This window comes from Trichomycterus rosablanca, chromosome 4 (genome assembly GCF_030014385.1).
Source record: "Trichomycterus rosablanca isolate fTriRos1 chromosome 4, fTriRos1.hap1, whole genome shotgun sequence".
In the NCBI taxonomy this organism is placed as follows: Eukaryota; Metazoa; Chordata; class Actinopteri; order Siluriformes; family Trichomycteridae; genus Trichomycterus; species Trichomycterus rosablanca.
Window position 1 is genome coordinate 50,620,805 of NC_085991.1, and position 12,142 is coordinate 50,632,946.

Here is a 12,142-nt window from a genome sequence, read left to right on the forward strand (position 1 = left end):
CTGACTGACACCATTTAGTACAAATCATCAGAATAAGGTCAGTGTGATTTTTCAGTCTCTTGTCCTGTAAATCTGAACATCAATACAGGAACTGAAGCGCATTTAAAAAAGCTTCAAAGCTTTTTTAAAAGATGATGAGGCCAACCCTAAGAAGTACAGTACCAGTCAAAAGTTTGGACACACCTTCTCTTCAGTGGTTTTTCTTGATTATTTTTATTTTCTACATTGTAGATTACTACTGAAGACATCCGAACTATGAAGGAACACGTATGGAATTATGTAGTGAACAAAAAAATGTTAAACAAACCAGAATATGTTTTATATTTTACCAACTCTACCTCTGCACAGCACAACTGATGGTCTCAAACACATTAAAAAAGCAAGAAATTCCAGAAAAGGCACAAACATTAATTGAAAACCATTCCAGGTGGCTACCTCATGAAGCTGATTGAGAAAAGGCCAAAAAGTGTGCAAAGCTGTCATCAAAGCAAAAGATGGATACTTTAAAGAATATAAAATATAAAACATATTCTGCTTTGTTTATCACTTTTTTGTTTACTACATAATTCCATATGTGTTTCTTCATAGTTTGGACGTCTTCAGTATTAATCTACAATGTTGAAAAATTAAAAAAAATCAAGAAAAACCACAGGAATAAGAAAGTGTGTCCAAACTTTTGACTGGTACTGTAGATCGTGATGACCTGTTGACTGAGAATAGTAGATCTCAAGCCTCGAAAGTGTGGGACCCCTGGTTTAGGAGTTTCATTTATATATCAATTACCACTAATTGCTTCATCCTTACCCCGCAATAGGGGTGTCCACATGTTACATAGGCCATTTGGTGTACTAATTTATGATGATAAAATACTTTAATATTCGTTATTTTTGTTTTAATTATTTTGTTATAATTATTTTGTTTCTGCTTAAAAACACACTTATTTATATTTATAAGTACAAGGTTAAAAGACGTCATGTGTGAAAACGTAAAGTGTATATATAATCAATTAGTACATTAATTAAGAAAAAAATGAAGTGGTTTAGTACACTGGATTTGGGCGATGACTTAAATGTAGGAACTTAAAATTAAAGTAAGAAGAGTCCGAGTTTCAGGTTTACTGGATAAACAAACCTTAAAAAAATTGACATCTTAGACTAAACTGGTTAGAAACAATTTTCTTCACAATTAATGAACTTTTATCTGTTAAACTCAGTTCAGATGCTGCTGATTTTTAGAAGTTGTTGTAAATGTTACAATAATACTGAAACTCAGGCTTTCCAAGACTTCACCCACCAGATCCACATGTAACCTGATCTCTGTTAGGACCCTCAGTGATCATTCTCAGGAAGTCATGTTTTCTTCATAGACCTATAAAAGAACCTTCATACAGTTAGCAAATACTTATTTAGTCCTTTCTTTAGCAACTTTCACATATTGACACAGATGTTACTTATCAGGTGTTTTTTTGCATATTTTAGCGGTCAAGACTTGTCTGGGCAGGCCGCCATTTAAACTTCCTTTTGTGTATTTTGGTTTGCATAAAACTGAGTATTTTATAAATGTTCTTATTACCATTCCCAGAATAACAGTCTAGGAACAAAGTCACATTTCCTATGCTGATAAAAAAAACCCTTAACAAAGAAGTGTGATTTGTGACGGAGGGAGGTTTTAGCACCTGACCAACACACACACACACACACATAACCTTTGTTATAAAGTGAAGAGTCGCCCCTCGGCTTGGCAGAAGCTCATTTGTGAACTTATAGTGCAAAGTGTCCAGTGTTTTCCTAAACAGTGAAGCTCTTGTCAGGATCATATGGACTTCTCCGATCCAGACATGGAGAGATTAAGTGAATCCAAAGCTGTTTGGTGAGGTTGTGCATAGTTTTCTTTTCTGTTGCCACACGCTACATAGGTTAGTAATGTTACAGTCATTTATGTGCTTTATGTATCATTTATAGTACTTTGCTTGTTATTGCTTGTTTGTTAATAAATATATACATTATTAATTCCTGAAAGCTTCGGTCCAGTTTTGATATTGTTTTCAGTTAAGTTAAAATTTTACTTGATACTAGTTTTGGTCAAAAAAATCTAAATCCTACTTGTTTTTGTTTTTGCAGAACAATAAAGAATGAAAAGCTGATTGGTAAACACAACATCCAGTACAATGTTTAATATAAAAGCTATTAAATGTGACATTGTAAGGTTTAAATGTTGCTGATTGTTTTAGTTTACATGCTTTACTCACTAAACCAAAATTAAAAATGGAAAAAAACATGAAGAACCTGAAATAGTGAATTCAGCTGCAAGAGAGCAAAAGAGCAAGAGAGCAAGGTACATAGAACCACAGGTAGTAGAAATGCATAGATGGTAGCCGCTCAAGTGGCCCAGCGGTAAAGTGCGCTAATACATCGTATCGAATCTCAGCTCTGCCTTCCGATTGGGTTGGGTGGCTGCATGAACAACGATTGGCTGTTGTTCAGGGTTTGGGGTAAAAAGTCGGATCATAATTCCTTAAAACTGGTGCAACTGCGGCCCCTGCTGGCTGACTGATGGCGCCTGCACAGGGCTGAGGAATAATGCTGATGGGGGTGTGGCCCTCCATACACAGTGGCCGTCTGTGTATGAACTCGACTCGTGCAGGTGAAAAATGCAGTCTGTACTGACTGTACATGCCGGAGGGGGCGAGTGTCAGTTGAGAGGCATCCTCAGTCAGCGGTGAAGGGTCGAATCAGTAGAGCGGGCGCAATCAGGGTGATTGGACTAGACTAGTTTAGGGGAGAAAAATTGGGGGAAAAAAGTTGGAAAAATAGAACATTAAAAAAAAAAAAAGCTTAGAATGCAGACAAAAAGGCAAACAAACACGCCAGATTAAATGTGTTAAGCATTAAAGCATGAAAGCTCGATCAGAGAAACAATCAGATGAAGCGTTTCACATGTTGATAAAAAAGCTTTATATTTCTTTGCTTTATTTACAGATCTTTTTTATAATATTTACATCAGTTTGTGTTGTACTGTAAAATCTGCATACTTCAAACTAATAAAATATACAATTATTAATTTTTTTTTGTTTGCAAGATGTTGTTCCTGATGTATCAGCCATTAAACAAATTCTTCCACTGGTGATATGACAGAAGTTTACATACAACATTCACTTGAACTGGAACATAACAAACACAATACTGAGTGTGCACTGAATACTTAAGCAATTTAATGTTACTATTCTGCTTTAGATCAGACACTGCTGGTTTGTGTTTGTTTACAGTGTAACTGGGTTTTTTACTGGGTTCAAGTAAGAATTTTGACTAGGTAAGTTTGGAATGAAACAAAAACAAATTGAGAGTACAGGAGTGCCACAGCACTCTATTAAACTAGCCCACCACCACTGAGATCCAGGTTTGAATCCCAGCAGTGCTATCTCCTGGCTGGGCGTCTATATAGACAGGACTTGATAAGTCTGGACTGGGTTTGGTGTCTGAAGCCCTGCGATGGATTGGCTCCCTGTCCAGAATATTACTGCTTTGTGCCCACCACAACCCTGATTAGAATTAAGTGCATTCATATTTGTTTTAAGTGGCATTGTGGTCTCTGTGCTCTGTGTTAGTTCTTGAGATCATGATTTATTGTATCAGTGTAGATTTTCATGTCAGTTGCATTATTTAAACAATCAAACTCTTGGTGTTTAGAATTAAACTGACTATGTTTATGAGATTTTATAAATAAGATTTCCCCCAAAAAATTCTTACCTTTGTCTGTGTTCTGCTTCAGTTTTAAGTACATAGTGTCAGCACCCACACTTTTCTTTCCTGGTGGGTACAAAAAGATACAGATTTTACTAGGGCTGCACAATAATGGATAAAATTGATCAAATGTATTTTTTCAGTGTTTTACATTGTGGCTCAGCAGTTAAAATACTACACTATTAGGGTACGATTTGCCTCAGAGCTGGTGCATCTGTCGCCAAACGAAACAGATTTTATAATAGTGGATAAAATTAATCATAAGCATTTTTTTCAAGTATTGTTATCATGACTTAAAACTTATTTGGGAACTAAGTGGATCATTTGCACTACTATACAGTGTTTTACATTGTGGCTCAGCAGTTAAAATACTAGACTATTAGGGTACGATTTGACTCCGAGTTGGCGCATCTGTCGGCGAGTGAAAATCAGGGCAAATCAGGATATGATCTTTGGGGACAGAAGCATCTTCCAAATGCCATAAATGTAAACGTGTCTCGTAGACCTGTTAACCTTTAAAAAAAAAATTCCACATTTCACACTTGTGTTGTGTGATGCACCCAGGTCCTGAAAGAGCGTTGTTTCATTAATATGTACTTGCTTAATTAGATTTTTGCTGTGTGGATTTAAAAATGATCATTGTGATTTATTTTTAAAACTCAAACATAGCTGTGAACGAATAAAAAAGCTAGCACTGTGGCCATGTTTAATGCTAATTAGGTGTTTAGTTTTTGTTTTAAATGGAAAAGTCCTGCCTTTGCTTATTTTTGGCTTCTTGGGTTTCAGGTCAATCTCAGCATAAGTCATATCACTGGGTTCAGCAGCAGCATCTAAAATGAGAACAGAAACAGTTTTCATCTCCTTCAGTAATTGTATAACAACAAATAATGTGTATTATGTGGTATTACCTTTAATGGGAGTTTTCAGGTCTTTCAGATTAATATCAGAGTATAGGACGTCATTTGCTCCTCTGACAGCATCTAGGGCAGGTAAGAAATTACAGAGAGGTGATTGTTGCAAAAACTGGGAAAATGTATTTTGAAAGTAAATGTAATGCAGTAAAAATGAATATTATTATTTGTTAGGTTTGAACTGTAGACTGTGCTGTAGCATTAGAAGAAACCCTCTATACAGGAGGTAAATACAGTAAATAGGTGGGTTTTATATTGCTATTAGGGCACTAGATGAAGCCCTGCACCTGCAAGGTTTGAAGATGGACCCAACTGCAGGATGCTAATCCAATGCAGAACAATATTTTGTGCAAACAAAATGGAATGACAAAATAGAAAATGGACAATGTGATAAAAGTATTAAAATAAATCCCATTAAAATAATCTACAGCCCCAAGGAAAGACAGATAATATAAAATGTGAGGACTGGTCACAAATGCTCAGTTCACCAATATGTGACAACATAGTTCCTAAAAATTATGTCCAGCTGTACGGTAAGTGAGTCTGTTACAGTTAAAGTCAATAATGGTGCACTGGATCTAAACACCTTCAATGGAACTAAATAAAATGGTTCCTCAGTTTTCGAAACATTAGCTTTCAAGATATGTCTTGTTTAGATAGGTTTGCGACATCCTGTGTCTATTGTTGATTAAACAATTTTTTAAAGTTAATTTAGGGGGCCTTTAACAAAATAATATTACAATTATTTTCTTAATGTAGGTAAAAATCTTTTTATTTTATTAGAACATTATTACCTTTACTTTTCTTTTGTTTCTTCTTGGGTTTCAGGTCAATTTCAGCATAAGTAACATCACTGGGCTCAGGGGCAGTATCTAGAAAATAAAAACAACAAAGTCTCCTTCTTTTTATCTTACAGTCTAGTCATATCCAATTACCCAGATGTTACTCCTCACCACTGCAAACCCCTACTTTAATCAAGAAATGCCATAACTGACATATAACCCTCAACATTTGTGCAACATCCACCAGCCCGGGAAACTGTATCGGATTTGGGAAGTCACTTAGTGCTCTTTATTATTCATTATGTGCAGGTACCTTCGACCAGCCAGCAGAGGCAGTAATTTCAGCAGTAATGAACAATCACTTTGGCCCTCCCACCATCAAACAAAGCCATTCATGTCTGTGTAGGCTAGCACATTAGATCGCTGTGCAGAGTGCCCCTGCTAAAATAATTCTTAAACAAACTTCTCAAGATCCACTGGTCAATCACACAGTGTAATCATCAACTACTAATGCCAACACAAAGCTAGAGAAGGACTTTTGGCCACCAAAAATTCTTTAAAATTAAATGCACTATAAAACAGTATCAATGAGCCTGGTCAGTTAAAGAACCCAAAGTTCTGTGAGCAAATCTTAACAGTAATGCTAGAATAATCACTGTTTATTTGTTATGTTTAAGATTACACCATTACATAATAGTATTTACTTCCACAGAAGTCAGACAGTCAGATTTCAACTGTGTTTAAAAAAGTATTTTGTATAAAAAGTATGGTGGTAAAGTATTACACTTCTGTATCCTTACTGGCTTGTGCCTTAGCCTAAATTACTGTGCTGTAACTTAATACACAAAAGGTCTTACAAGCAACTGCTGTATGCAGATCTCTCATGTTATGCAAGTTGGGTGCTGTAATGCACATGCCAGCAGATCCGTACCTTGTTAACACAAACTTGGTAAGTCAGAATAAGTGTGAAAGTTTGAGTTTTCTGTTGCTCATCCCAATCTGTCCTCTAAAAGAGACTCAAGATATTATTAAATTAAATGCCCAAGGCTAAGGAGCGGGCTAAAGTAAATCTCTTTAGGTATAAAAACTGAATTCTCAATCTAAACATCAGTTACTAAAACTTGAATAAAAATAACAAGGTTTCCATGTTACAATTTTCAAATAAGTGTAGCACAATCTTCGTCATAGGGTAGCACATGTCGGCTCGTTTGTTGTCTTGGAAAACTTAAATTAATTTATATTTGATCGCATTAGTTATTAGCTTTTATTAGCTAACTCAGTGGAAAATAAGAAATGCATGATTTTCAGCAAAGTAAAAAAAATGTAAGATTATAAGGTACCAGGAGGTCCTGACAGTTGCTACTAAGAAATGACTTCAAGAAGCTGATTTGAAAATACAATCCTGTGTACAGAATGTATGTAAAGCGCTTTCACATGTTGATGATGTGGCTCGGGCTGAACTAGTATATAAAACTAGTTCACCACTGCAGAAACATTAGGAGACCATGTCACCTAACTTTAGAATTATAATTGCTTTATGTATATCAATGTTCTCAGATTTTCAGAAAACAAAAACAAAATTACAAGAGAAATTAATTTATTGAATGTTTTGGGCAGAGATGTGTGTGAAATCATTCAGATACAGAATAAACGTGCAGAGATTGTAAATTCTAAAACTGCCATGACATACATTAGTATATAAACTCATGTAAATCTTTTAAACCCAGAACTGACGGGCTATAAAAAGACTGTGCTGACTTTACTTTTAGATTGTGAGGTTTTTAATTGTTTTAATAGTCACTTAATTAATTCCTAGAATAATTTAGCCTTGTATCTAGACTTTCTTGTTAAGTCAGCTTCTATGCTTATATTCTATAATCAAACCATCATACACACAATAATGTGCAGTATTTTGTGTTCTGATGTTTATTTCTTACCCTTCTGATCATGTGCTGCACTGCTGGCAGCAGCGGAATCATCTACAACAGCAGATCATGTCATTAGAGAAGCTGTGTTAAATCTGTCTCAAATTAATCAGCATTAAATATCTTTCAGCATTAAATTAACCTCTGCTCTGGTTAGTCGGTACAGTAGATGAAGACCTGGACTCTGCACCTTCTCAACAAAATCAAACAACAGTTCGGGTTAAAAACATTTTTTACTTTTACCTTAATATTTAACTGCAAAAAAGCACTTCATGGTCAAAAGTACATTACATGGAAAAATATTGGGACACTGGACCATGAGCTTGTTGGACATCACATTTCAAAACCACAGGCATTTATATCTAATTGCTCCCTTTTCCCTTTGTAGCTTTAATACTGTCCACTCTTCAGGGGCCTTTCTAAGACTATGACTTTGTAAGACTTTGGAGTGTATCTGTGGAAATTTGTGGCCTTGGAGAGAAAGGCCTCGTCTGCAAAAAGTTTAACTAATCCCAAACATTTTCACTTGGGTTGAGACCAGGACGCTGTGTAGGCAAGTGGAGCTCCTAGTCAAATAATTTCTTCATAGACCGTGCTTTGTGCTCAGGGGTATAATCATGCTGAAAGGGGCACATTGTTTACCTTCTATAGTACAATATTATATCAGTGGAATCTGTTCTATTTAGTTAGCTCAATGATTTTCAACATGTGATAGGATGATGCAGCTGTAGCCTAGTGGTTAAGGTACTGGTCCAGTAATCAGAAGGTTAATGGTTCAAGCCTTACCACTGCCAGGTTGCCACTGTTGGGCCCTTGAGCAAGGCCCTTAACCCTCATTTGCTTAGATTGTATACTGTCACAACTGTAAGTCGCTTTGGATAAAAGCGTCTGCTAAATGCTGAACATGTAAATGTAAATGATGCCTTTTCAACACAATCATTACATTTCCACCCTGCCAGACCTGTTTCACTAAACTCCAAATGCTATCATATCATTGTAAAGTGGAAATATCTGGAAGAAACAACTTCTTCAAGAACTTTATCTGGAGCTGTCAATGTCTAAATATAATCAGACAGACCTAACAATGCTTAACATCAGCGAGATTGATGTAAAACACACAAACACTCAACTGAGGAAAAGTGAAAAGGTTTTTGGGATAATTTATTTTAGCTCTTTACACCATGCCTACACAGTGGTAATTTTCACAGCAGTTATTTTCATACTTCAGTTTTTATTCTTGGTCAAGTGTTGTTCTTATATTTTCTACAAAAACTTTTTATTTTTGCTTGATTAAAGATTTTTCTTATAGTCTTAGGAATTGCTAAAGATTGTTGTGGTATTTCTGACATTCAGTTAGTATATGTTTGATTGAAATGGGTATATGGTGGGTATCACAGTTTTTGGATCAGTTTATTATGCTTTATGATTTAATGATAGACAAATCTGAATTTGTCAGGGAGCAAAATGTAGGGGGTCCAGCAATGCGCTCGACGGCGGGTTCCGCTGGAACTCCAAACCCCAGCTAGCATAGCGCAAACAGGGAACAGCTGCGAATAATCACTAATGACCCCGCCTGCTCTTAAGCACCTTCATCTTGCTCTCACGTTGCATGGCGCTCGGTATTTTGATAGGGAAAGTCGGTAATGTCAAGCCGCATAGCGGGGCGACGGTAGGGCGCTGCCCGAGGTAACTTCCTTCGTTAGGGAAAGAGTAAATTATGACATAAAGAAAGAGCTTAATGAGTAAAGGGATGAATAAATAATGAAAGTGAAAACATACAAAATAAATAACTAATAGTAATAAAGAAATAAAATAAAAATAAAGTTAAGTTGGAGAAATACTAACCACATTAATTAGAGTGGATAATTTAAGTTCTATTTCATTAGGATAATAGAGAGAAGATTATTACCTCTCTTTGTTTGGTGTTTACTTCATTTAGTTAGAATTAATCCTGGGTTTGAGTCACACTTTCTTTTCCTGGTTATCTAATTTCTGAGCACCTTGGTCTTAAGCACGTTCTCCCAGATTCCTGCCAGTCTCCCTAGTGGTGGTTCTAATCACTGCAGGTGGTCCGTACATGTGGGTCCAAACCACACTGCCCCACGTAACACAAAGTGCCAACTGTACATTATGGTTTGTTGCTTTTTTGTTAGGTTAGGTCGCTTTCCAGTTCCAGTTATTAATGACTATATCTGCTGTAAAATGACTTTCACCCAACCTGCCTACATATCATGATGGAAGAAGTAGTTTTCTACAACCACTAAAAACATTCCTAGACCAGCCCTGTTGCTACATCTATACAACAGCCACAGAACAACAGTGTTCGTCTAACAACAGTGCTTGATTTCACTAAAGCTCTGGTAGCTAAATAAAAGCAAATCCTCACAATCATGCTGTGAAAGTTTGTAGAATTGTTGTAGTCTTTTTATTCAACAAGGCAAAAATAGTTTGCCAGTCCACTGCAGGACCTCACACACTCATCCATGTATTCATGTACTCATTTACTTTCTTACACCTAGGTCACTGTGCTAGCAACTTTATAGTAATGCCAATGGATCTGGAATGTGATGTTCAACAAGCATGTATGGTTGTATCATTTGGGTTTTAGATACTTTTGGCCATTTACCTCGATTTACCAGACCTCCATTTATCGAATTTCGGATTTAATGGACAAGATCTGGAAAACCAAACGTCCAGTCCGATTGTTTAAAATTCCTGTGAGAAGCGTACCAAGGCCAGTAATTTAGAAATGGTCTCTTTGTAATTTTTATAATAAATTTGTAATTTTTGCAAGTTCTGGTGCTTAGTTAAGCAGTAGCCAGTATCCAGTAGCCACCAAAGTTCAAACCTTTGTTCTTCTTGCAGCAGCAAAGTAAGATCATCAGAGCAGCACAGATCAGTACGAGCAGCAACAAAGCTGAACTTAATCCTACAGCAACTCCTATAATAGTGGCTACAGATTTTGAAACTGTAGAAAGTAAAGAACCAGATTTATTATTTATTTACTGTATAATTTATGACTAAAATAGAATTAAATAACAAACTGTCTGTATCACCTCTGACTAAGACCAAACTCTTTGGTGATTCTCCTCCCTCTGGGTATTTACAGTGGTAAAAACCTTCATCTGACTTTGACACGTGATGGATCATCATCTCTCCTGAGGTCTGGTTCTGCACGACTGATCCATCTTTATAGAAATCAGCTCGGAGGTTTGAGGGTTTAGTTTTGCGATATAAACAGTGTAGAGTCAGAGATTCTCCTTCAGTAACAGGATGAACAGGACTCTCCAGGATCACGTCACCATCTGCAGAAGAGGAAGATGAAGAGGAATCCTGAATAATTTGAACACAGAGATGTTTATTTCCGTGTTCACACTGGCAGCATCATGACAAAGCTGCTAAAAGTCATTAATTATCAGTGTGAGCTGGAGATGTACAGAAACGAAGAGGACAAATGAGGACTGAGTTGTGTGTGGAAACCCAATCAGAGATGAGAATTATGGTACATTGTTTGCGTCTCCCATTACAATCCCATCCTAGATTTGTTTATATAAATGAGAAATCATTTACTACTAAATTTATTAGAATACAATATAGTGTTAGCAAAATGCATTAAATACTGTTTGAAACTAAATTGATTTAATTAGTTAAAAAGTCAGCTACTGACTGTAATTATATAAAAAAACATGCTATGTTTTAAATCACACACCACTTTAATAAATGGTGTGTATAATCACAACACCATCAATAGTACTTTCATTATACAACCCTAAATCAGAAATTGTTGGGACAGTATAGAAAATGCAAATAAAAACCAGTGTTCATTACATTTACATGGTTGTAATGATTTGACCTGTTCAAACTTAATCCAGGTGATGCAGCATGCACAGACTTCCTTCAATAGCCAACAGGTACCTGCCTCACATGCTCATGGGTGAAGTGCTTGGTTTCCATACTTTTTAGTGTGATTGCGAATCACTATTGTTATCCGTTAGTCATATTTTTTATTTTTATTATTCCACCTGATTTTTGTCCGCGTTTCTTCGTCCGCAGTTTTTGAGATATCGACCCATACGGGAATAGAGCGCTTGTATACAGCTTTTTGATCCGCCCGCCCGTTTGCCCGCCACGCCCACTTTTGTAGCGTTTTTTGGTCCCATAGACTTCCATTCATTTTCGAAACATTTTGAGATATCGACGCCGTTACTGACACCACTTTGTGAAGAAAGATTTTTGATCCGACCGCCCATTCGCCCGCCACGCCCGTTTTTTACCATATTTTTTTTGGCCAAATTGTCAGGCTTTTTTCATCTACAATTTTTGAGATATCGACACTGTTCCAACGCTAAATTGTCCGGCCCGTGAATGATAACAAGACTTGTTTACAGCTTTTGGATCCACCCGCCCGTTCGCCCGCCACGCCCGTTTTTTTGTCCCATTCACTTCCATTCATTTTTTTGGAAATTTCGAGATATCATCGCCGTTCCAACTCTAAATCATCCGGGCAGTTAATGACACCCCAACTTGCATACAGCATGGTCATACACAGCCCCGCCCGCCTGCAACGCCCGTTTTAAAAAAATGTTGAGATATCGACGCCGTTCCAACTCTAAATCGTCCGGGTCATTGATGACACCGGGACATGGATGCAATTTTTGGAGAGGCACACCTGCCCGCCCGCCACGCCCGTTTTTGACATTTAGAGATATCGACGCCGTTCCAACTCTAAATCGTGCGGCCCGTCGATGCCGCTGCCGAGTTAGATACAGCATTTGCATTCGTGT

The 12,142-nt window shown here is 36.9% G+C and overlaps 1 protein-coding gene across 1 annotated transcript in view; it reads right to left on the minus strand.

Moving 5' to 3' along the window:
• Positions 1 to 1,208: 1,208 nt before the first annotated feature.
• Positions 1,209 to 12,142, minus strand: part of LOC134311986 (uncharacterized) — a 57,646-nt gene continuing 46,712 nt past the window's right edge. Inside the window, exons 10-18 of the mRNA XM_062993635.1 lie at positions 10,415 to 10,663; positions 10,207 to 10,326; positions 8,963 to 9,052; positions 7,371 to 7,412; positions 5,446 to 5,523; positions 4,649 to 4,720; positions 4,496 to 4,570; positions 3,747 to 3,806; positions 1,209 to 1,368 (exon numbers count right to left, since the gene is read on the minus strand). Coding sequence (XP_062849705.1) covers positions 1,361 to 1,368; positions 3,747 to 3,806; positions 4,496 to 4,570; positions 4,649 to 4,720; positions 5,446 to 5,523; positions 7,371 to 7,412; positions 8,963 to 9,052; positions 10,207 to 10,326; positions 10,415 to 10,663 — 794 coding nt within the window. The 3' untranslated portion in view covers positions 1,209 to 1,360. The remainder of the gene's footprint in view (positions 1,369 to 3,746; positions 3,807 to 4,495; positions 4,571 to 4,648; positions 4,721 to 5,445; positions 5,524 to 7,370; positions 7,413 to 8,962; positions 9,053 to 10,206; positions 10,327 to 10,414; positions 10,664 to 12,142) is intronic.